Below are 26477 nucleotides of genomic sequence, written 5' to 3'. Positions count from 1 at the left end.
AGCATCTCTACCGACCAATACACGGTAGAGCTGAGGCCACAGCTCAGTGGACCCTTAGCTGAGGTGGCAGCTGAAATGCCTAAAGAACACATGAACAAGTATGAACTGTTTAAATCCAAGGCGAGAGTCAGAATGGGGATAACACCCGAGCAGTCTCGTCAGAGGTTTAGAGCCCTAAGGTGGAAACCAGACGTGTCATTTACCCGACATGCCTACCACGTTGTGAAACATTGGGATGCCTGGATATCAGGAGCAAGTGTTGAACCTCCAGTAAATGTGCCCTTCCTAAGGCAAATGGAACAATTCTTAGAGGGGGTTCCTGAGGAAATAGAAAGATACATCCTAGATGGGAAGCCGAAAACTGTAATCGAGGCAGGAGAGATTGGAGCCAGATGGGTGGAGGTGGCAGAGAAGAAGAAAACTGGTCACAGTTGGAGTGGAGACCAGAAGGGACAACCCCAGACTACACCCTATTACCGGGGGCCACCCAAAGCCCCACCTACCTCCCAAAGAACCCTCCAGACCCCTTATCATCCTGCCACCCTGTTCTCCAGCAACCCACCTCGCCCCAGTGACCCGTCAGCTGGACGATGTTTTAAATGTAACGAGCTGGGGCATGTAAAGGCCAACTGCCCCAAGAACCCCAACAGATTACAGTTCATTGCACCGGAATCACACCAGAGGTCCACAGGCCCAGATACCTCCCAGATATCCTTGGAGCGGAGGGAAACTGTGAGAGTGGGTGGGAAGAAGGTCACCGCGTGGAGGGACACCGGAGCACAAATGTCAGCTATCCATGTTTCCTTAGTGGACTCCAATTTAATCAACCCAGAGATCCAAGTGACGATTCAACCCTTCAAGTCCAACTCTTTCGATTTGCCTACAGCCAAGTTGCCTGTCCAGTACAAGGGCTGGTCAGGAACGTGGACTTTTGCAGTCTATGATGATTATCCCATCCCCATGCTGTTGGGGGAAGACTTGGCCAATCATGTGAAGCAGGCCAAGAGGGTGGGAACCGTCACCCGCAACCAGGCTAAACAAGCAGTGAGGCCTAGCTCTGTTCTGGAAACTTCTATCAGGACCCGGTCAGAGGTGATGGACCCGGACCCCAGGCCAATGTCTGCAACAGCAGTAGTGGATCCAGTCCCAGAGACCCAGACGGAACCAGTCCCAGAACCGGAACCAGCGGAACAACCAGCACCAGACCATTTGCCAGCACTGAATCCAGTACTTGCAACCTCAACACCAGAGGGCTCCACTGAACCTGAACCGGCAGCAGCCGATAACCCTACACAAGAGGCTCAGCCAGAGCCTGAACCCCAACATAGTGTCCCAGCGGAGAGCGGTTCACAGTCAACGGAAACAGCCCCATCCCCTACATCGCCTCCAGAGGGACCAAGCGTAGGTCCACAATCCAATGAGGAACTGATGTCTCCAGCATCAAGGGAACAGTTCCAGACCAAACAGGAAGCAGATGAAAGCCTCCAGAGAGCCTGGACGGCGGCACAGAGCAACCCACCGCCTCTCAGCTCTTCAAATCGATCCAGGTTTGTTGTAGAAAGAGGACTTTTATACAAGGAAACTCTTTCTGGTGAACACCAGGAAGACTGGCATCCTCAGAGACAGTTGATAGTTCCAACTAAATACCGGGCCAAGCTCTTGAGCTTAGCCCGTGATCACCCTAGTGGCCATGCTGGGGTGAACAGGACCAAAGACCGTTTGGGGGGGTCATTCCACTGGGAGGGAATGGGCAAGGATGTTTCTACCTATGTCCGGTCTTGTGAGGTGTGCCAAAGAGTGGGAAAACCCCAAGACTAGGTCAAAGCCCCTCTCCAGCCACTCCCCATCATTGAAGTTCCATTTCAGCGAGTAGCTGTGGATATTCTGGGTCCTTTTCCGAAAAAGACACCCAAAGGAAAGCAGTACATACTGACTTTCATGGATTTTGCCACCCGATGGCCGGAAGCAGTAGCTCTAAGCAACACCAGGGCTAAAAGTGTGTGCCAGGCACTAGCAGACATTTTTGCCAGGGTAGGTTGGCCCTCCGACATCCTCACAGATGCAGGGACTAATTTCCTGGCAGGAACTATGGAAAACCTTTGGGAAGCTCATGGGGTAAATCACTTGGTTGCCACTCCTTACCACCATCAAACAAATGGCATGGTGGAGAAGTTTAATGGAACTTTGGGGACCATGATACGTAAATTCGTAAATGAGCACTCCAATGATTGGGACCTAGTGTTGCAGCAGTTGCTCTTTGCCTACAGAGCTGTACCACATCCCAGTTTAGGGTTTTCCCCATTTGAACTTATATATGGCCGTGAGGTTAAGGGGCCATTGCAGTTGGTGAAGCAGCAATGGGAGGGATTTACACCTTCTCCAGGAACTAACATTCTGGACTTTGTAACCAACCTACAAAACACCCTCCAAACCTCTTTAGCCCTTGCTAAAGAAAACTTACAGGATGCTCAAAAAGAGCAAAAAGCCTGGTATGATAAACACGCCAGAGAGCGTTCCTTCAAAGTAGGGGACCAGGTCATGCTCTTAAAGGCGCTCCAGGCCCATAAAATGGAAGCATCTTGGGAAGAGCCATTCACGGTCCAGGAGCGCCTGGGAGCTGTTAATTATCTCATAGCATTCCCCACCTCCAACCGAAAGCCTAAGATGTACCATATTAATTCTCTAAAGCCCTTTTATTCCAGAGAATTAAAGGTTTGTCAGTTTACAGCCCAGGGAGGAGACAACACTGAGTGGCCCGAAGGTGTCTACTACGAAGGGAAAAGTGCTGGTGGTGCGGAAGAGGTGAACCTCTCCATGACCCTTGGGCGTATGCAGCAACAGCAGATCAAGGAGCTGTGCACTAGCTACGCGCCAACATTCTCAGCCATCCCAGGACTGACTGAACGGGCATACCACTCCATTGTCACAGGTAATGCTCACCCAATTAGAGTCCAACCTTACCGGGTGTCTCCTCAAGCTAAAACTGCTATAAAACGGGAGATCCAGGATATGTTACAGATGGGGGTAATCCGCCCCTCTGGCAGTGCATAGGCATCTCCAGTGGTTCTAGTTCCTAAACCAGATGGGGAAATATGTTTTTGCGTGGACTACCGTAAGCTAAATGCTGTAACTCGCCCAGACAACTATCCAATGCCACGCACAGATGAACTATTAGAGAAACTGGGACGGGCCCAGTTCATCTCTACCTTGGACTTAACCAAGGGGTACTGGCAGGTACTGCTAGATGAATCTGCCAAGGAAAGGTCAGCCTTCCCCACACATCTCGGGCCGTATTAATTTAATGTACTCCCTTCCGGGCTGCGAAATGCACCTGCCACCTTCCAAAGACTTGTAGATGGTCTCCTAGCGGGATTAGGAGAATATGCAGTCGCCTACCTTGACGATGTGGCCATATTTTCGGATTCCTGGGCAGACCACCTGGAACATCTACAAAAAGTCCTTGAGCGCATAAGGGAGGCAGGACTAACTGTTAAGGCTAAGAAGTGTCAAATAGGCCTAAACAGAGTGACTTACCTTGGACACCAGGTGGGTCAAGGAACTATCAGCCCCCTACAGGCCAAAGTGGATGCTATCCAAAAGTGGCCTGTCCCAAAGTCAAAGAAACAGGTTCAATCCTTCTTAGGCTTGGCCGGTTATTACAGACTATTTGTACCGCAATACAGCCAAATCGCCGCCCCACTGACAGACCTAACCAAAAAGAAACAGCCAAATGCTGTTCAGTGGACCGAAAAGTGTCAGAAGGCCTTTAACAAGCTTAAAGCGACACTCATGTCTGACCCTGTACTAACAAACAAACTGTTCCTTCCCTTTGACAAACCGTTCCTTCCCTTTATATTTATGACAGGTTCACTAAGCTGTAGATATGTAATCTATTTTTAGAAACCATACTACTTGTTTAGAACAACATCTTGCAGTTCTTATTCAACCAAAACTTCCGCTGATTAGTTTAAAAGTTGATGATACCAAAGTTATTTTTATGTTTACAGTACTGTGAGACTTAGCATAGCTGGGATTTGCTATCACAACATTTGTCCAGCATCAACTTTAAGTAGTTTAATTTAAAACTACCAGGTACCCATGTAGTGAAGCAATTTATAGAAACTAAAGTTTCTTTTGGAGGCTGAGAATTTAACTTTAAATTTTAATTAATAATTATTATTATAAATTACATACAATTAATCATTAAAGTTTCAAGTTATATGGATAGTTTTATTACAAATATTGTAGAACTGAAGCTAAAATCACAGTAGTTTGACTACTACAGAGCACAGGCAGCTCCTCATATCACCTTGTAATGGCTGATAGATTTTTTATTTGCAGTAAGGATCTCTGGTTGTACTATTATTTTTAAGAGACAAAAGTTTGCAAAAGAAGTTTTTGGCAAGTCAGTCAAAACCTATTTCCAAATGTTACCTACTAAAGATAGCAAACAACTTTACTTCAATAAAGTAAATATCATGCTACGTTACCTTCAATACATTTTTTTCTTTCCATAATTTCCATCATCATCAACATGGACCATTACATAAACAATTTATATAGTATACCCAGGAAGTATTTAATATGTTATCACAATATTACCTAATTTGATAGTCAAAATTAGTGTGAAAATTTGTTGCTAAATTCCTAATTCTGCCTTCCTTACTCAATGGAGGCAGAATAAGGCTTTTAAGAATTTTAATACTTCATTTTGCAAAAGATGAACAGTATATTAGAAAAAAACTCCTGACTCGTTAAATTACATACCATTAAAAGCAATACAGAACAAGGTGTTACAAAACAGATACAAGGTTAGAGAAGTAGTCTGTTTATTTTGTCATTTTAAAACATTGCTCAAGGTCACAAATTTGATACATTATCTTTGTTCTCCCAGACCTTATTCCAATGCTGCAGTTGAAAGTTGTTTTTGTGTGACTTCAAGTTCAGAACTTGTTAAATATAAAATAATTTGATTCTGCAAATAAACCATTTAATGAATTAATGTCACATAGTGTACGTCTTGCTCCATTTGGCAGAGATATAAATGCAACTCTTAATTCAAATGCTTGGGTCTTCAAGTGTTGAAGACCCAACGTACATCCTTAAACAAGGAGTATATATGCTACACACAAGCAAGAGATACAAAATACACATGTACACTTTTCTTCCCAAAGTAAATTAGAATTTATAAAATCTCAAAAGCCAAATAAAAGAAATCTGGGGCTCTAACATAAAACATACTAATATTGTCATGTCTCAATTATAGAGCCTATTCTGTGAGCCATCAGGACTGTTTCATAAATATATACAGAATTTGCTGTGCCAAAAAAGCCAGCTGTATTTAACAGAAAATAAAAATTGCACTTTGAGACCATTACCAATATTTTTTCATATTCCCATTCAATGTAATATAGTAATCTGGTCCTGGTGCTTATGGCACAGGTATCAAGCTGTATTTTTGCTACACAATCTTATAAAACACAAAGTTCTTATATTTAGTTCATGAAAATCTAAAGAATCTTAAACCTAGAACTCTGATACAAATCCACATAGCTATAATTGCTTAATTAAATAATATACACAAATGTGTGTTTAAGTCTTAAAACCTTTCAACAACTGGATACAAAACAGTCACTCCTATTTTCTCCAGCCTCCTTAATCTTATGTTTTACCAGTCTGCATGTGAATAAAATATTGTTTCTGGCCACATCCAACACTTCAGGTCACACCCCAGTGTATAAGGACAAGAAGTAGATGTATAATAAAAAGATTGGATAAATCAGAAGGGGCTTCTTAGTCTTAAATTCTTCTCCAACTAGTAATGAAGCAGCACTGTATGCAGCCCAAAAGACTCCAAACAGCTTAAAAAGAAAAAAGGTATAATGTTAGCTGACAGTACAAGAAAATCTGTCCAAAGACCAATACAAAAAATCAGAACTTTTCTTGAACGTCACTAGGAAAGAAACCTTTCATTTTTTCCTGAGTGTTATATTGAGAACACATAGTATGGTGGGTTGTTTTTTTTTTTTTTGGCGTTCAGAGAGATATGCACCATGTTGGTCTTGAAGTATTTTCATTCATGGATATCTGAGTGATTTTACCTACATGTATTCATACTAATAATCTACATACATATCCTATGTATTGGCTTTCCTCAACAAATCTCAAAGCATGTTACAATGAAGGTCATTATGTGGCGACAAGCATCTGCAAGTTCACTACTTTGAATTTAAAAGTCTATAGTTACAATACAGCAAACAGTAAGGGTACATATTCGGATAGCATAAACCTTTATTCCAGGGGAGCACTCTAACAACCCTTCATTCTGTTTTAGTCCTCTTCAACTTGAGCTTTTTTCATGATTATTACCTGTAATTCTGCTTCTCTGAATGTCATCTTGCAAGATTCTTACTCTTGGGTCTTGTACCTCCAAAGCAAATCATCGGAAAAACTAAAAAAATTTGGCCTCGTTAAGGACCTGTTGGCTGGTGACTTTAGTCACTTTACTGAGCATTCTCCTACCTCAAGGACTCTGGAACACACTAACCAATTTTTTTCAACAACAGGAAGCAACAGCTTCCCTTAGCCATAGACATAAAAAGAATATTTAAAAAAAAATTCTGTAGATAACATCTCAGAGGTAACAGCAACATATACATGATTACCTACAGCAGGGGTGGGTAAACATTTTGGCCCGAGGGCCACATCTGGGAATAGAAATTGTATGGCAGGCCATGAATGCTCACAAAATTGGGGTTGGGGGTGTGGGAGGGGGTAAAGGCTCTTGTTGGGGGTGTGGGCTCTGGGGTGGGGGCAGAAGTGAGGAGTTCAGGGTGCGGGAGGGGGCTCTGGGCTGGGGCAGGGGAGTGGGGTGCGGGACGGGGTGCAGGCTCTGGCTGGGGGTGCGGGCTCTGGGATGGGGCTGGGGATGAGGAGTTTGGGGTATAGGAGGATGCTCTGGGCTGGGACCGAGGGGTTCAGAGAGTGGGAGGGGGATCAGGGCTGGGGCAGGGGGCTGGGGCATGGGGAGAGGCTCAGGAGTGCAGATTCCAGGCAGCGCTTAGCTCAAGCAGCTCCCGGAAGCAGCAGCCATGTCCCCACTCCAGCTCCTACATGGAGCCGCAGCCAGGTGACTCTGCGCACTACCCCGTCTGCAGGTGCTGCCCCTGCAGCTCCCATTGGCTGCAGTTCACGGCCAATGGGAGCTGCGGGGGCAGTGTGCAGAGCAGAGCCCCCTGACTGCCCCTCTGCATAGGAGCTGGAGCAACACCATGTTGCTGCTTCGAGGAGCCACGTGGAGCAGCCTCTGACCCTGCTCCCTGGCTGGAACACCGGAGCAGGGCCGTGCTGCTGCTTCCGGGAGCCATGTGGAGTGGCCTGAGTCAACTGGCCTGGGTCAGCCACATATTTTTAATTGCAGGGTAGACATATCTTCAGGAAACTTTTGCCATACTAGTACAGTTCATTAAAGTTCTCTACTGCCACAGGCCTGGTAGGTAAAGCTGAGCAAATAACAGATTTTTTTGGTTGACCGGCAATTCAAAAAAGAAAAATTGGTTTGGTGCCAACCAACAAAAAAAAAAAACCCTAAACTTTTTGGAACTGTTCAGCAAACTCAAAAGTTGAAAAAATGTTTTGTTTCAGTTTTGAGTGTTTACGTTTAAAAAAAAAAAGTTTGAAAAGCCATTTTAAATTGAAAAATCAAAATGTTGTTTCATTTAGGGCTGTCAAATGATTTTTTAAAAATCGCAATTGATTGTGAGAAAAAAATAGTCACGATTAATCACAGTTTTAATCACACTGTTAAACAATAATAGCATATCAATTTAAATTCACCAAGGAAGCATGTTCTCTGGAATGGTGGTCAAAGCACAAAGGGGCATACAATGTTTAGCGCATCTGGCACATAAATACCAAAACTGGCTACAACGGTGCCATGCAAACACCTGTTCTCACTTGCAGGTGACACTGTAAATAAGAAGCAGACAGCGCTATCTCCTGCAAATGTAAACAATGTTTATCTGAGCGATTGGCTGAACAAGGAGTAGGACTGACCGAATGAACTTGTGGGCTCTAAAATTTTACATTGTTTTGTTTTTGAGTGCAGTTATGTAAAAATAAAAATCTACATTTGTAAGTTGCACTTTCACAATAAAGAGATTGCAGCATGTATGAGGTGAATTGAAAAATACTATTTGTTTATCTTTTTTACAGTGCAAATATTTGTAACAAAAATAATAATAATATAAAGTGAGCACAGTACACTTTGTATTCTGTTGTAATTGAAATCAATATATTTGAAATGATAGAAAAACATCCAAAATATTTATAATACATTTCAAATTGGTATTCTATTATTGTTTTACAACGTGATAAAAACTGCGATTCATTGTACCTTTTCTTAACCTAGTTAATGTATTTTACGTTAACCGCTTGAATTAACAGTGATTGACAGCCCTAGTTTCATTTCAGAGGTGTCAAAATGAAACATTTCTACTTTTCCTGAAATTTTTTGGACACAAATTTGGCAAAACCAACACAAATTTGTGAAACATTTCAGTGTTACCAAATCTGCATTTTGTTGCTAAAAAAAGTTTTGTTTGAAAAATTTTGCCCAGCTCTACTGGCAGTTGACTTTGGGCTGGTCAGTTTTGGCACTCCGCCTCAGTTTTCCATCTGTTTAATGGCTAACAATACTTACCTTCTTTGTAGAAGTGTTTTGAGATTACTACTTCTACTACCAGGAAGTCTCTGAAATGACTGATGTTACTATTCACGTTCCAATAACTAAACATATCATATATTGAATTATGGGGAAGACAAAGCGACTTCCTGACCTCTGTTTCTGGACAAGAGGGTCACAAGAATTCAAGCAGTACTTTTAAAATTTTATCACAAGTTACTAAAATTATTACTTTGTTCAGGGCAACATAACATTTTGAAGCATAGTGACAAACAAACATTACTGAACTCACTTTTATTAGTGTAGATACAACTTCAAATGATCCAGCCACCAAGAGGATAGGTGCTATTACAATGAGTGGAAGTAGAGAATATCCTATCACACCAAGAACTTGCCCATATGCAACCTAAAAATTATAAATCAATCCGTAAAGAATAAAACAATTTCCTCCATCTAGCTCGTAAGTTTTGTCAACAGAGAAAACACTTATATTTTGTCATGATGGAATTAGTAGCTATTCTAGTAAGTGTAGTGCTGAGTACTTGCATCTGTCTTGTGGCTCAGGATTAAAGTTATTAAAATGTGCAAAGTGAATTTTTAATATTACTGTCATTAAATGTAAATTCACAGGGTAATATATTTATGCAAATAATACAATTGGTTACTTCCAGTCTTTTTAATGCCAAGGCTCTTTACTGGTAATGACAGAGTAACGCATTTCAAATAAGTATTACATAATTACTGCAGCATTTAGAAATTAGCATGGTATGTATGAAATACACCATCAAATTTCAAATTAACAAATCAACTCGACAGTGGTCATTAAGTCAGAATATCTGCAATTAACTGCCACAAAAAAATAACTCTCCCACTGGGATGCCTAAATTAATGATAGAAGTTCATGTTAGCAGCGAAAATTGTAGTAAGCATGCTCTAGACGTCTAGTAGTATTTTTGATATATTTCTGGTTCTGGCCAAGTTGTAAGTAAATGTGCAGTTTAAATAACTGCATGTGAAATTGCCCAAGGGTTTTGTTTTGTTTTCTAAATCCAGTTACATGAACAAATGAATGTGTTAGAATTTAAGGCAAAGATTTGGATACGTTCTTATTTTTAATTAAAACCTGTTCACTAGCTAGCACCTATCTGACTAGATCTGACTAACTCTAAGAATTTACCTGGAATCTCAATTTCAACAGACATCAATGTGTTCCGCACTGTGCTATAATTCATGTCTAAATATGGGAGGTCAAGATTTTTGAAAAAGTAACTAGGTGACTTTAAAGTGCTGCAAGTTGGGCATCCAAAAAACCAAGTCATTTCTGAATATTTTATATATCAGTCACACTTTCACATTGCTACTTACTTCTCCTCCAAGAACTCTGGCCAATAAAAAAATTGTCAAGGATCCAAATATCCATATAGTTATAATCCAAGAAACCACCTTAAAAGAGAGAGAACAATTAATTCTTATCAATCAATTTTCATTATAATTCAGAATTCACTTTGGTTTAATAAGAAAGTAAACTGCAGCAAACCTTGTATTATTCAGTATTACAATGGAATTTAGAAATAAAATTCAGATGACAAGTTTGCTATGTGTTTGGAATGCTTAATAAGAAAATATGGTAAAACCAGTATTTTACCCGTAGTGTGGTTTTGTTATCACAACAGGAAGGTGTCAATAAAAATTTTGGAATTAAAAGAAGTCTGGCTAAATCATGTTTGTTTTCATTCTACTTTGAAACACAAAAGGAAATCAATCTCTCTTCAGACCCAATGAAAAGCATGCCCAGACAACATTGACCAGTTGGCTTAAAGTAACAAAAAAACAAAGAAAAATCAATGTTCAGCTTGTATCTTCTTTCTTGGTTGATTAACATTGTATCTAGGGATGGCAGAATACTGTGTGTCACCCTTAAAACTACAAAATCAAAAGAACAGAGATCTAACTTTTTCTGCACCTCAATAGTACTTCTAGTTTAGGCTGTAGTCTTCCTCTCAGGTTTCCTCCTCTCCTCAGTTCTTAATATGAATATGAAACTGGCTTAAATTATCACACAATTCAGGTCCCTAGCCTACACTTAAATTAAATCACAGCCCAGCTGATCTGGAGGGCAGCTGCTAAGCAGAATAAGGAAAAATAATGCTTTCCCTTTGAAAACAGCACTTCTACAGTGGGAACCCACACACCTAGGACAGCCTTTGAGCTTCAAAGTGTGGTTGCATTTAAAACTCAAGTTTAGGCTACAAACCTAAACTGGGTACTGATTTAAGGTTTCATATGCACTGTAAAAATAAAAAGGGAAGGTGAAAAGAGCATGAAGCTGGTGTCACTGTAGATTTTGTCTCTTCAGTTAAATTCTGTAATAATTTTAAAAAGAACACATCATAAAACCATTGTTTCACTGGGGAAAGAAACACTGCATACCTTTCTTTCTTTCCCTGCACCTTTCTCCCATCCAAAAGAACAAATCACATTAATGTGTCTCTTATAAAATTAGTCAACTATACTCATAGAAATAAGCCATTCAAGAGTGAGTGTTAGTCAGCTTTTAGTGCACACCTTATGGAGGTTGAAGGAACTCCCTTTCAGGCTCATATCTCAAAATTAATGACCTTGACTAATAGCATTCTATAATACCACACATCCCGGTATGGCTTATTGCTCAGACTGCAAGTCTGTTACAGAGGTCACAGACATCACTGATTCCATGACTTTCTGTGACCTCCATGTCTTCAATGGCTGGTGCGGCTGGCCCGGAGGCCACCTGAGCAGCTCTGGCAGACCCTGAGCCAGGCGCACCGGCCACAGCCGGGGCAGTCTCGGGCCACTGTGCCCCCCAGCAGCAGCAGGAGTTTTGGTGTGGGAGGGGGCTCTGGGCTAAGGCAAGGAGTTGGGAGTTCAGAAGGGGGGGGGAGGGCTCTGGGCAGCACTTCCCGGGGGGGGGGGGGGTGTCCATAGAAATGGCAACATGTATCTGTCTCAGCTCCTAGGCAGAGGCGTGGCCAAGCAGCTCTCCACACTGCCTCCACCCGCAGGCAGCGCCCCCAAAGCTCCCATTGGTCAGGAACCGCAGCCAATGGGAGCCAATGGAGTGGACATTCAGGGTGGGGACAGCACATGGAGCCCTCCTGGCCGCACCTCCACTTAGGAGCCGAGGGACGTCACCATTTCTGGGGAGCCATGTGGAGCCAGGTAAGGAGCCTGCCAGTCATGCCAAATCCCCCAGCTCCTTAGCACCCGTGGGGGCTCCTGGGCCGCCCCCCACCCCCGAGTACCCAAGTTTTAGTTACGGGTATATAGTGCAAGTCATGGACAGGTCATGGGCTGTGAATTTTTGTTTGCTGCCCGTGACCGGTCCATGTCTTTTACTAAAAATACCCGTGACTAAAACACAGCCTTACTTATTGCTATATTTAAAGATAGAGCTAAAGGTGTTTACTCATTATTGTAAGTGGAGGTTGCAGAGGGTCTCACTTAGGTGCTACCAAGAGAAGACCTAGATTCATATCTAAGTTCTGTCACTTTTTAAAGGTGGCAGTGATTAGAAGCACTACGAGGGATGTTCTGCTTGGGCAGTACTGGAAAAGTGGAAGAAAGGCCAAGCATCTCTATACTATAATTCTTGCTGGCCAATCAAAAGCTGCATTCCGTGAGTTCTCAAGGAATCATAGGAGAAGTCAAGTGACAAGAGACAGAGGTATTAAGGAGACAGAAATTATTCAATTATGGGGGTGGGAGGAAGAGAAGGAAAAGATATCTGAGAGGACAAAAAAGGTACCAGACAGAAGTTGTGGCATTATTTGTAACCACAATAAATTCAAAATCTTTACACAAAGGTTTTCTGGTAATAAAACCAGTAAATAAGTTTAAAATGATCTGAAAAATAGTCTACTAGTATGACTATAACGTAGAAGGTTCAACCAGCAAGTATCTAACTGCCAACTGAATACGCCACTTTTGAATTAGAATTCTTAGTTAACATAACTTATTACTAATATGTCTGGACAAAGAGCTAATTTTTCCCCTCTCTAGAAGAGATATCCTTACTAAAGATGTTTGCAAGAGTATGTTCCTGGGTAATGTGGCGGGGGGGGGGTTAGTCTTCTAATGGTTTCCTGTCCCAAACTTTTTTGTGAAGCATGTAGGAAAGCCAACTACCTTTTTCATTGTGCAATGCAAAAAAGAGGACGGTGGTAGGGGGAACTGAAATATTACGACCTTAATAGTACAATCAATGTAAATTGTATTTGAGAACTAAATTAAAGATGGGAGAAGATTTCAGAGGAGGGAATGTGTTCATACAGAAAAACATGGTACAGACATTCTACTCTATGATTGTGCACCAACTACAGAAATTTAAGTGACATTAACTTTCATCACTGATCCCTAAGGGGCCCTCAATTTCAGTCACAGTTTACATATTATTTAACATAGATGAACCAGCATTGTAAAGGTGCCATCTTTTGCTTCAGCACTATAATGAAATATACCTATTGTGTAGGTTTTATGTTTTTAGTCATCCCAGTTAGTATACAGCTGAGAATCTGACAGATTGCATATCATTACAAGCCTCCAGAAAACCCACGCTTCCTTCATTTCCATTTCAGAGACAAGAACCTGACATTTTTATTCTAATGAACCTTAGAGATGTACTACAAGGAACATTTAGTATAGTATTACAAGTTTTTTTAATATGCAGAAAGACTAACCCATGAAATAAATATATTTGGAACTAGATGTTCCATTCTTCTCACTATACTAACGGCAAAGGGAGAAGAGGCTTTCTTCATCTCTATAAATATGATAGACTGTTTAGCATTCAAGTCCCAATATTTAGTTTAAAGTTCTCTTTAGATAAAAGGTTTATACCTACCTTGAACTGTCCATATAATGAAACCATTGAGAAGAAGAGGACAACTGCCAGAGGGCCCCAAAAATCAGGGTTGTCTCTCACTACCTGTCTATTAAACCCAAGAGATGGCATAGGCATCAACACACATCGAATTTTGTAGTAAATATCCTTCAGATCAATGTCCAGTTCCTCCCTACAATTGTAAAACAAAAGCTTTACTACATATTTTGGTACTGGAACAGTTTGTGTAAAGAGAATAATTCATCTGTGAGAGCAGGTTAATTAAGCAGTGAGAGTCTGTAGTTTGTTCATTATCACCATGCTTTCAGATGCAGTGAGACACAAGATGTGGAATACTTCCAAATATACCAGCAGCATAAAATTAAATCTCAACATCCTAGTGAGATAAAAATGATTTTTACCATTTAAATATTTCTTCAAGAAACGCTTGTTAAATTTCTAACAACCTTATTCAACATTAATGCAATTTCATCATTAACTATACTGAAATAAATACTGTGGTTGGGAACACAAAAGAAGGATAAAATACCCTACAGTCTGAATTAAAGTAAAGCTTCTGTCCTCCAACATCTAGGCACATGTATGCCATATTCATCTGTCAAGGTTTTTTTTATTGTCATGCTATTTTAAAGATTATATACATGGAAATAAGCAACCACATACACACATTACATTTATTTGTAATGCAACTAAAGATAATACATGCTCCCAACAGGGAACAAAAGCTTAGGATTAATTAATCCTCAAAGTATTTTAAAAAAGCATACCAACAAGCTGAAGCTGATGGTCTTTTAATTAAAGGAAAGGTGTCAGTTGCTTCAACTGGGTAGTTTCCCCCAGGCCAGTTTATGCCAATAGTTCAACTGGCTGGTTTCCCGTGTGAGTAAACAACAATAACTAAGGGCTTATCAAATCAATAAAAGATGTTCTATCAGCAGATCTTGCTACTCTCCAACTTCCCACCCCCACTTCAAGGCCACAAATTAGCCTTAAAACAGACAGGGATGGCCAGTGAAGAGTTGCCCTCTGCAGAACTCTCCATTGGTATAGATCTGGCAGAGTTTAGTTCTGCTGCTCCCCTCAACCATGGCATAAGGGAAAGGAGGGGGCATTCCAGGGGCAGAGTACAGATATGACAGAGGGGGTGAGGCAAAGCAGAACTCTGCTGTATCTGATCCTCTATTGGTGTAAGGTTGCTGATGGACTGTAGTGTAAGTTAGGGCTGCCCCTGCGCAGTTGGAACTAGGCGGCTCTGAAGTAAGGAGCTTCAAGAGACTTCCTGCAGCTGCCCATCTTAGCACAGGTCTGAAAGTACAGAATCAGGACCATGATATTAGAAAGCACAGATCTGGGTTCAATTCCCAGCTCTGCCACTGATTTGCTAGGTGATCTTGGGCATATCCCTCTCCTGCTGTGCCTCAACTTCCACCTCTATAAAATGAGGGTAATGATACTAGCCTCCTTTGTAAAGGATTTGGAGTTCTACAGATGAAAATCACTACAGAGTACTAATCTACTTATGATTAGAATAAGTTATTGCCTGATTTGTGTCCCATGATGCTCAGTTACAATGTACTAGGAAATGCAGATTGAGTTTTAATATCTCCAGAAATATCTGTTGTCTCCCAGCACTTTCTGTTTGAGGATCTCCAAGTGCTTTACAAAAAATGGCAAGTATTATCCTTATTTTGCAGAGAGGAAACTGCAGGACAGCGATTAAGCATCTTGCCAAGGCCACACAGCAAATTAGTGGCAGAACTAGGAATAGAACCCAGATCACCTGCTTCAAAGTGCACTATCCATTAGATCACAAAGCCCAAACATACCTCTTTACACTGGGGGAAACGTAGGTTTAATCAGCATTATGGTAATTTTTGGCTTTAAACAGATTGCGTGCCTTCGACGTAAAATGAAAGGATGTGGGAAAAGAGCTGTGCTTCATTTATAATACTTTTAAAACTGAGTTTCAGTGAAAAATCCTAGTATACAAGACTACAGTGCAGGAATTTTTTTCCTCTAGCATTTAAAAGCCCTGATGAAGTCAGTTTATATCAGAGGATTATAATCCAATTAAATATAATCTAATTAAATCCAAATCTTTGTCCACTTACTTCAAGACTGTGATGATGACCACCACTATTTGCAATATCTTTATTTCAGATAGTAACTGCTACTGTTCACTTGAAATTTTTGTAAGTCAGTGTTGTTGATTGTTATGCTAAACAAACTCAGCTTAATGGCAGCACAACAGAGGAGGATAGAAAAGACACAATCTAAGGGCTTGTCTACACTACAAAATTAGGTCAACTTAATTAGGTCATCCTATAGCCACTGCAGTAATTCAATTGGCTGTTGATGTCCACACTACCCTCCTCCTGCCGATAAGCATGTCCTCGCCAGGATCACTTCCATCGACTGAAGTGGGGCATCGTGGGGCACTGACAGCCGAGTGTGGGGCACAGATAGCCACACGGGGCTTACAGCTGGAGCCCCCAATCTGCCCCAGGGTGAAAGCCCCAGCTGTGAGTCTCACATGGGCTCCATTTCACAGCACAGAGCCTACCAGCAGTGAAATAGACATTCTTGGCAATTTCACATTGCTATTGTCTCTGTTCAGAGCAGCTGCACTCTGACAGATCCGGGAGCACCAGGGGTAGCTGGGAGCCCAGGCTCTCGATACCCGTACCTGGGCTCGGAGTGGGACCGCAGGCAGTAGCCCGCTGGAAGCAGGTAGCCAGGAGCCTGCAGGGGAGCTGGGTTCTAGCTGGAGCCCCACACCCACCCAGGGATGACAGCCCAACCCAACAGGGAGCCATGAAATTGACAAGAATTGTAGCCAACAGCTGATGTAAGTAATACAGAATCTACAGGGACGGTGTCGCCTAACTACACTGACATAAGCCCTACGCCTCTTGTGGAGGTGGAGTTATGATGTCAGTGTAGTAGGGCACTTACATCAGCGAGAGCAAGGCTGCAGTGTAGACGCTGACATACGTCAACATAAGGCAGCTAACGTCGACCTAAATCTGTAGTGTAGACCAAGCCTAAGATTTGATTTTTTGTTAATCATTAAAAGAACAAAAGTTTAAAAGAAGCAGTGAGAAAACAACTTTCTGTGGTACTCTATATGAGCAAAGGCCAATTATACTCAAGTTTTACCTCATCCTTTCTACCTTACCCTAAAGCAAGGCAAGCAACATGTTTTAGCTTCTTCCCCACAATACAAAAAAAAAAAATTTGAATAAAGATAATGATGTACAATGTTACAAATACAACGACAGAGTTAAAGTTAAGCCATTTATCACTGTGGAATCCTAGTCACAGCAAAAAGACTTACTGCTCGCCAATGTTCAGGAAAACAAACAAAAAAAGTTATTAACCAGAAAAATGAAGATAGATATCAAAGAGCAACTGTGACATACAGGAGTGGCTTGTTATCTTCTGGGTCATCATCTTCTACTTCCAGAAGCCAGCCATATCCTCTCTGTCTCAAGAATGTTGTTGCAGTAGATTCTTTGATGAACTCTCCTCCTCCTCCTTCTCCTCCTCCAAGATTTAGCTTAACATCTGGAGATGCTATAGAGCCACTAAGATCTTGGAACAAAAAGGAGAGAAAAACAGGTTTATACCTTCACAAAAGTCAGTTTGAACTGCTATTCCTATTTTTTCTGTATTTCAATATGTCTACCCTACACAGGTTAATACTGAGAAATATTCAAACTTATGGAATAAAATTGTACACTATAAGAGATGAATAATTTGAAAGTGATAAAATATTTTATATAGACAGAAAATGTTGATAAAGATATATCAATTATTGCTTTAGGGCCAAAACTGTCCAACTTCAGTGTCTAAAGTTACCCCATTCATTTAAATGTCTAACTGTAGACATTATGGTTTGACAGTTTTGGACTTACTTTGTGTTATATTATGGATGTTAGTTAAATGACATTGTTATCGTATACCACAATAGTAGCAATTTGCTTAGTACTTCAAGTGCACTAAATGCAACCTATTTGCATTCCAGCACCTTTCTATTCCACCCCATTTTCCCCTTGTATGCGTGACTGGTTACAGCAGGAAAACCTTTCATAGACACATTTCAATTTGTCACCTGGATTTTACACAGACATTTTAAAAAAGAAAACTACCAGAACTCCATAGGCCCTGCTTTTATTTATTCAGAGCTATCGTGAGGAGAGATTCTCAGACTTCTCTGACATAGAATGATCTAGTCCTGCCACCACACTAAAAGAAACAAAAAAGGAGCAAAGCAAGGAAGCTTTCCGCCTGTTTATGCATGCATGCCACAAAAGGCAAACTAAAATGTATTGGCGTGTTTCACTTAGTTTGCAATGAGGTACACACAAACCAGAATGACAGAGTAGCAGAGTAGTAACTGAAAACAGAACAAAGGCAGGGAAGAAGTAGGAAATTATGGGAGAGAAAGGTCACAAAAGAGGGGATGCTATCCTAGGCTTCAGTTTGTGTTAAAAAGTTAATGAGAATACACTGTGGAGAAGTATCAATTTCTAAGAACAGAGTCTCAATCACTATTTGTTACTAGAAAAAGCACAACTTTTGTAGAAAGCTTGTGCTGAGTAGACTGGTGTAGAACATTGCAAGCAAGAACTCTGATCTCATTTTGTTGGCTTCAACCCCTTTGTTTCACAGGTTTTCTTTAATGAAACTCCCCCATTTGCCTCCATTTTCCTGCTCCCACCTTCCTGCCTTGTCCATACCGTCCCTTCCCCATGAAATTCTCTCTATATACACACTTGTTCACCAAGAAACCAATCTCTCAGCAGTCAAATCTATCTGAAAGGCACTTCTTGATTTGGTTTAGATTCTACTCCTGGGCACTGCAGTTGTTTAAAACAAAACAAAAACAATTTAAAGTATTTCTATTCCCAGGTGTCTTTCCCCTCCTTTTGTCAGATTGTGACATCTTTTGTATAGAAACTCTTCTTTTTGAGAGCTTTACAGCAGTAAGCATAGTTGGCACAGAGTATAGATAGATCACAGTGGCATTTCTGCAAATATTTACAATATGGAACCTGGAAGCACCTCCAGTCTTTAAGAATCTTGCCCTGCCAATGCGAGAGGAAAAGTCATTCTCTGTGCGTGCGGGCCTTTCACACAGCAAAAGAAAGGGGGTGGGGAGCAGGAAAGATAGGAAAAGTGTCTATGAACCATATAATTGACAGCAAACCTGGGTGCAGACATAGTATCTAGGGATTTTTTAAGATTGACAATGTCTATTGTCATTATATTTTTATGTGAATGATAGAGTAAGAAACTTTGCAAATACAACTAAGTTTTTAAAAAGTCAGGATGCAACCTATAATGATGGTATAACAACTTAGTCTATTCTGTTTGTATGCATAAAGTTTTCACTTAACACCCAATGTTAAGACCAATTTAGAATTCTGCCTTAAACTCAGTTAGCTAAATGATTCACTCTTGGAACTTCAGTTTTCCCTGTGTCTGCTGTTCAGCCATTTTTAAATTACAAAAGGAAATTACTGATTGTAATTTTGTTTCTGGCAATATCACTGTGAGCCAGGAAACCCCCCCAATGCTAGCTAACAGAGGAGATACCATACCACAACTCAATCACACCTGACACACTTATTACCCCAACCCACTGTTATAATCTGTATCTAAAAGGTGCCATGTTAGGTACCATATGCAAACTGACGACATGCTGGTGATGTGATGTGAGTGTGTGTGCTTGGAAATATGTTCTTAGAAGGTGTTTTCGACCATAAGCACAGCCTATCCTAGGCAAAGGAATGTTGTTTCACTTGTCTTCCTATGTTTCTAATGTAAACTGAGCCAGGTAATATCTCAGAAGACAAAGAAAAGTACACCTACTTATACAGTACACACAGTCTTCAAGCAAAACAAGTGGGGGAGGAAAGGAGACCACTTAACTATCACAATAGGGAATGAAGCCTGCTCCGTCACAAAGCCTTCCTGGCTCTGGCATCACACAAAACAGACTTCGGAAAATACAAGCAGAAACAGAATGCCATTTTGGCATCCATCACTAGGCGGGCAAAAGGGCCCAGAGCTCCTGCAATCTGAGAAAGGTGGATCCTTCAACCAAAGAGGCTGAAGTCTTTGGGAACTGACTATAGATGAGAAACCTATTTAGACAGAAATAACTTGCAGAAGTTAATTTTAGTCACTAGGAAGTGTGTTTTGTTTCATTTCTAACCTTTCCTATCTCTTTCACTCACGTGAAAACACATAACCCTATATTCTTTGTTAATAAACTTATTCTTGTTTTATTACAAAACCATCTCAATGTTGTGTATTAACAGGCTAGTGTGTGTTGTCTCTTTGGAGGCAGCAAACTTAATACCTTCTCCGAGGGTCCAGTCAGAGGGTTTAGATGCAGCAGAAAGACATCTCTAGGGAACCTGGGAACTGGGGTTCACTGACTGTCACCTGCAAGACAACATGTGGACTGGCAGAGTCTTGAAGGTTGCTGGCAAGGCAGACAAGCTGGTATGCTCACAGAAAATTGACAGTTTTGCTACTGCTAAGCTCTCTCTTACTGAAGTGGAGCAGTAACACTGTGGGTCATAGTTCTGGGTAACCTGAGCAAGACATCACACTCACCTGTGCAGGACTTTTATTCTCAGTTTTCAGCAATTTAGAACTAGTCTGACAGAACTCCCCTAGCTCTTGACAGCATCAGCTTGAGCAGTAGAGGGGTGCAAGTGCAAGCAAGGCCTCCTATTCAGTATCATTTCTGAAGGAGAAAAGGAACGGGAGAGGCATTTGGAACTTTATAACTGAAAGTTGTCTCTGGACTGGCACCTGGAGAGCACCTCAGAGATTGTCCTCACCCATCATTGGCAATTTTTAAATTGAGTTTGTATGTTTTTCTAACAGTTATGCACTAGGATTTATTTTGGGGAAGTTCTATAGCCTGTAGTACACCAGAAGTCAGACTAGATGATCACACTGGTCCCTTCTGACCTTTGAATCTCTGAATCCGTTACTACCAGCGCTCTCGTATTGCATACAGATGTTGGGTTCCAGTAGGATATCATTATCTACAAAGTTATTCTCATGGAGAGGTATACTTGGTATTATGAATACAGTTATTGCCATCAAACCCAACATTTGTATAGCATAACAAGCAGTCACCTGCTTAACATTTCTACCAGACTGGTAAGATCTTGGCTCCTGTCTTAGGGCTGAAAGACTTACAGTCAAATCATATTTAGTAGGACTACTTTATATCAGTTGTCTGTTACTGACAAGCTGTGACTTTGAATAGTTCATCATGAATCCTACACGCCTGACCGTGTAGTCCCACTGAACCATGTTCAGAGTGTTAGAAAGGACATGGGGCCACAGGGAATCAAAAGTCACCAGTCTGCCTCCAAAAATGGTATGATGCTATGGAACCTTTCAAAAACTCGTGTTTGTGGTGCTGGTTAAAAGGTTCCTGATGTCACTGAGGCAAAGCATCCTGTGCAAGTGGTACTGAGCTCTTGTGCAGTCAACTTGAAAGCTGGCTTTCAAGGCAGAATCTTCTCTCCCCATGTCTTGAAGCAGCAATACAATGGATGGGAGAACAATGTAGTTCTTGTATCCTTTGCCCAATCAGAAGAGGCATCCTCCAAAATACATAAGAAGTCAGAGACAAGGAAGACAGACAAATAAAGGAGTGGGGAAAAAAGCATAATCTTTACACCAGACAGCAATTTTTGCCAGTGACAATACATCTACATTGGGGAAAATTTGTAACCAACTTATCTATACAAGGTTGGCTCCATCAACGGAAGTTGTGGTGTGGACACGATGCAGGTTTTGAAACCTCTCATGTTGTGTAATCCTGTTTAAAAGTTTGCTTCTTAGTTATACTAATACTGACACACAAAAAAGAAAACACATACACAGCTTTTTGTAATCCTACAGGTTCTTTTAGTTAGAGATTAAGAATGGCCATATTGGGTCAGACCAACGGTCTACGCAGCCCAGTATTGTGTCTTCCAAGGGTAATCAATGCCAAATGGTTTAAAGGGAACGAACAGAACAGGAAAATCATCAAGTGATCCATCCTCCATTGTCTAGTCCCAGCATCTGGAAATCAAATTCTTAGGGACACCTAGAGCATGAGGCTTTGTCCCTGATCATATTGGTTAATAGCCATTGATGGATTTATCTTCCATGAACTCACCTAATTCTTTTCTGAACCCAGTATACTTTTGGCTTTCACAACATCTCCCAGCAACAAGTTCCACAAGTTGATTGTGCATTGTGTGAAGTAGTACTTCCTTTAAAAAAAAAAAACAAAAACTGCTGCCTATTTATTTCATTGGGCGACCCCTGGTTCGTGTGTCATGTGAAGGGGTTAATAGCACTCCCTCATTCACTTTCTCCACACCATTCATGATTTTATGGACCTCTGTCCTAAGCCCCCCACATCATCTCTTTTTTTAAGCTAAACAGTCCTAGTCTTTTTAGTCTCTCCTCAGATGGAAACTGTTCCATATCCTTAAATCATTTTTATTGCCCTTCTCTGAACTATTTCCATTTCAAATAGATCTTTTTTGAGTTGGGGTGAGTAGAACTGCACGCAGTATTCAAGATGTGGGTGTACCATGGATTTATACAGCAGAAGTATATTTACTGTCTTATTATCTATCCCTTTCCTAATAGTTCCCAACATTGTTAACTTTTTTTTTTTTTGACTGCCACTGCACATTGAGCAGGTATTTTCAGAGAACCATGCACAAAGACTCCAAGATCTCTTTCTTGAGTAGTAACAGCTAATTTTAGACCCCATCATTTTGTATACAGTTGGGATGATGTTTGCCAATGTGCATTACTTTGAATTTATGAACTTTGAATTTCATCTGCCATTTATGAGATCCCTTTGTAACTCTTCGCAGTCTGCTTTGGACTTAACTATCTTGAGTAATTTTGTATCATCTTCAAACTCTGCCACTTCACTGTTTTACCTCACTTTTCCAAATAATTTCTGAATATGTAGAACAGCAATGGTCCCAGTACAGATCCTTGGACACCGCTATTTACTTCTGTCCATTCTGAAAAATGATCATTTATTCCTATCCTTTGTTTCCTGTCTTTTAACCAGTTACTGATCCACGAGAGGATCTTCACTCTTATCCCATGACTGCTTACTTTGCTTAAGAGCCTTTAGTGAGGAACCCTGTCAAAGAGTTTTTTTTGAAGTCCAAGTACACTCTTGTGCACAGTCACCTTTGTTCACATTTGTTAACTCCCTCAAAGAGCGCTAACAGATTGGTGAGGCATGCTTTCCCTTTACAAAAGCTGTGTCAACTCTTCCCCAACAAGTTGTGTTCATCTACATGTTTGATAAATCTGTTCTTTACTATAGTTTCAACTGATTTGCCTGGTCTGGCAGTTAGGGTTACAGGCCTGTAATTGCCAGAATTGCCTCTGATGTCTTTTTTTAAAAACTGGCATCACATTAGTTATCCTTCAGTCATCTGGTACAGAAGCTGATTTAAGTGCTGGTTACATACCACAGTTAGTAGTTCTGCAATTTCATATAAGAGTTCCTTCAGAACTCTTGGGTGAATACCATCTGATCCACTGGATTCTTACTATTAAATTTATCAATTTGTTCCAAACTCCTCTATTGATACCTCAATCTGGGACAGTCTTTTCAGGTGACAGATTTGAGGGAATGACTCCACTGTGAGAATCTCCTTCACATCCTCTGCAACTAAGACAGATGCAAAGACTTCATTTAGTCTTTCCCACTCCTGGGGGAATTCTCCCACTCCTGGGGGAATTCTGCGCCAAAAATTAAAAATTCTGCATATTTCATTTGTCAAAACAACAATATAATCATGCCAGTTTAAATTATTTTGGTAATTTATTTCAACATACCTATCAGCAGATATGTCTGTAACACTACAGACAACAAAAAAGATTCAGGAAATGTTTGGCAGATAAAGTTCTGTATTATTACGCATAGTAAGGAGTAAGTAATAATTGAACTACAATACAGAAAATAACCTCACACTAACTATTCAGCATTTCCTAAACACATATAGGCAGAGCTACTGTTAGTCTCTCAACCAGAGTTTGCAATATAAGTGTACTGTATATATGGATTAAAGCAATATAGCTTCCAGGAACAAATAGTGGCTCCTTGGCACTCACTGAACAAGACATTGTTGAAATAGTTCAGAAACATTTTATGTTAGCATAAGCTACACATTTCTGCATAGAGAAGTCAGAAACACTGGCAATATAGTTCAGAGAAGATTTATATGTAAAAGGATGCATTAGGAACAGGTTGCACATTCAAAACAGGCCATGAATGTCAAAATAAGAGGCATACACTGGAGCTTTTATACTCAGCAAGCTACATAATGAGACCTTTATAAAATCAGTTTTTTTAAAAAATATTAAATTTATATATAAATAAAAAAACTTAAGAAAAATACTCCCCATGGCTCCTGATTTTTAAATGGTGCAAAACGGTGCATTTTAGAATTACATTTCTGCTCAGGCTGGCTAATTTAAACAAATTCTTAAAAGAAAAAAAGAAAAATACTGAGTATGTTTATATTAAAGCAGATATGTTTTCCTAAATGAATGGTCAGTGGATCACCACATTAGAGGAAGGTGTATTTGATCCTTAGCATAAGGTAGGGTAAGAATGTAAGCAGGCTCATCTTGGTGTCCATCTCAAAATCAGAAGGGAGCAGGGAAGCTTTCCTGGAGGAGAAAGGGAGTCATGCAATCAGCAAGTATTCACTCTGGAGACATGCACGAATTGCACACAGGAGGAAGGAATCAAGACAGCGAGATCTAATAATAGAAACCAAGAAATAAAGCAACGCCAATTAATGTCCCCTGGCTGATTCCCAGGTACCCTAGATTAGAAAGGCATTGGGAGTATAGGCTCCACCACAGCAGTGGGGTGCACAGGCCACTGGTTGCACAAAGGTGAAGGAATCATCCTGCAGTCCCCCTCACCTTCCCTGGCCATGGACTTGGTGGCAAGGCTGCACCCAACCCTGACACAGCGCAAGAGCTTGACCCACCCCATGCCTGCCCCAGAAACATCCCAGTGTCCTGCCCCTCTGTGCTGGGCACACCGCAATAGCAAGCAAGAGGGACAGAGTCTTGCATACACACACGGGCAGTCCCCTGGCAGCGATTTACATCTCCCCTGTCTGCTCCTGATGCATGAACAGATGTGCCCGCTTGTGACCGCTGCCTGGAAGGGGTGTATTACACTCCTCTCATGGCTTCCCTTCGCCTCCCCATCAGAATCAATTATTCTTTGGGGGCTGGGGGTGGGGAGGAAAATCTGCAGAGGACATTTATTCTGCATTTGTGCAGTGGCATAGAATTCCCTCTGGAGTATTCTCCACCATGGCCTTGTCTTCCTTGAGTGCTCCTTTAGCACCTCACTCAATCAGTGGTGCTACTGATTGTTTGGCAGGCTTTCTGTTTCTGATGTATTTAAAATAATTTTTTGCTGCTAGTTTTTTAGTCTTTTTCTAGTTGTTCTTCAAATTCTTTTTTGGCCTGCCTAATTCTACTTTTACACTTGACTCACCAGAGTTTATGCTCATGAATAAATGAATAAGCACACTCCCTTTAATCTTCAGTTTTCTAGTAGATTTCCATGCTGGTTCTACTTTCAGGATGGGCTGTATGCAAGTCCTGAATTATGTCTGAATACACATGTTCTCAGAGCCACCAGTTTGTGTTTATACACATGCAATGATAATTCATAGTCCTAAGGTAGACAATTGCTTGTGTGGGGGAAGACTGCAGCTGCTAGTCGAACTACAGGTGGCATAATACTGCTTTACTAAACACGAGTGCATACCTTGAAATGTTAAGACAGCATTCTCCCGATGCACATTTTGATACTACTGCGTGAGTGGCTATAATGTGTTAGCCTATTCGCCACACTATAACATAGTGTGCTGGCCGCACACCCCGCACTATACTCGCTTTCAGCTACCTCCTGCTCAGCGCCGAGTTACTGAGCCTTGGAGACTGGGTCCCCGAGCTACCCACAGCACAAGGCGCTCTGTGGACGACTCTCCGAGGCACCGCCCAAGCAGCAAACCCAGGCATGCGGGGGGGGGACGACGACCCAGCCGCCACACTCACGGATGTGTCACGGCGCGGCGCAGGCCTGGCTAGCACCGCGGCCGGGGAAGGGGACCCGCCCCACAGGCAGGTGCCTGTGCCACGCAGACGGAGCCGCAGGCCAGGGCCGTAGCTGGGATTTCGCAGGGAGGTTGTTACGCTTTATTCCCACCCACCTCAAGCGCCTAGACGGAGAGACGCCCCCGACACCCACAAACTTAGCGGGGCAGGGGCCACCTCTTCTGCCAAAGGCAGAGGCGCCCCCGGGCCGCCTGCTCGGCCGCTCCCGGGCCGGGAGCCGCGAACCTGCCCAGCCCCGCTCTCACCTTCCGCCTCGGCCGAGGAGACGAAGGTGAAGTCCCCGTTGCTGGGCGCATAGAGGGGCGGCTGCTGGGGGCCTGGAGGCTGCATCGCCCCGCCCGCTGCGGCGGCGAAGGCGCGACCCAGAGGAAGGGGCGCGGGCCTCCCCAAGACTCTCACTCAGTAGCAGCGGGCTGGGCGAGCTGCTCCACGGCGCAACCCCCTGTGACAGGACAACAACAATGCCACTGCCCTTCCGATTGGCTGTTTGTAAGGCGCCGTCTGATTGGGTGCTCGAGCGCCCAGTCCGATTGTCTCTCCGGCTGCGTTTCAGGGCGGTGACTCATTGACCTGACTGTAAAAGACCTTGTGATTGGCGGAAACAACTACGGCGGGGTGGGAAGAGGAAATAACTCTGTAGCGGGGGTTATTTTGTTCTAGATCACCCCATCCACATACATCTCTTTGGTTTCTTCT

At 41.8% G+C, this 26477-nt stretch overlaps 1 protein-coding gene across 3 annotated transcripts; it reads right to left on the bottom strand.

Annotated features, from left to right (window-relative positions):
* Positions 1-4812: 4812 nt before the first annotated feature.
* Positions 4813-26260, bottom strand: YIPF4 (Yip1 domain family member 4). 3 transcript variants are annotated; one of them, XR_013345694.1, is made up of 8 exons: positions 26027-26260; positions 21766-21862; positions 16985-17156; positions 13563-13734; positions 10049-10126; positions 8976-9089; positions 6370-6451; positions 5729-5861 (listed from the first exon to the last, which is right to left on the bottom strand). XR_013345694.1 is itself a non-coding variant. In XM_077813546.1 (7 exons), exons 1-7 carry the CDS (start codon positions 26075-26077, stop codon positions 5724-5726), a joined length of 822 nt encoding a protein of 273 aa, XP_077669672.1. In that variant the 5' UTR covers positions 26078-26252; the 3' UTR covers positions 4813-5723. The 3 variants fall into 3 exon arrangements, 2 of the variants coding, with proteins under 2 accessions (XP_077669672.1, XP_077669673.1); XM_077813546.1 differs by lacking the exon at positions 6370-6451 and having other exon boundaries at positions 4813-5861; positions 26027-26252; XM_077813547.1 differs by lacking the exons at positions 6370-6451; positions 21766-21862 and having other exon boundaries at positions 4813-5861; positions 26027-26256.
* Between the last annotated feature and the right edge of the window lie 217 nt (positions 26261-26477).

The sequence above is a fragment of the Eretmochelys imbricata genome, chromosome 3, assembly GCF_965152235.1.
Source record: "Eretmochelys imbricata isolate rEreImb1 chromosome 3, rEreImb1.hap1, whole genome shotgun sequence".
In the NCBI taxonomy this organism is placed as follows: domain Eukaryota; kingdom Metazoa; phylum Chordata; order Testudines; family Cheloniidae; genus Eretmochelys; species Eretmochelys imbricata.
Note: the sequence above shows the minus strand (reverse complement) of the source record. Positions and strands in the feature narration are given on the sequence as shown.

Bases quoted from the DNA above. Each gene is read 5' to 3' on its own strand.
- YIPF4 (XM_077813546.1), bottom strand. From the start codon at position 26,077: ATGCGCCCAGCAACGGGGACTTCACCTTCGTCTCCTCGGCCGAGGCGG. The intron at 13,735-16,984 runs GTATGTCACAGT...TTACAATTGTAG, and splicing joins GAAGATAACAAGCCACTCCT to GGAGGAACTGGACATTGATC. The intron at 10,127-13,562 runs GTAGGTATAAAC...CTCTCTTTTAAG, and splicing joins CATTATATGGACAGTTCAAG to GTGGTTTCTTGGATTATAAC.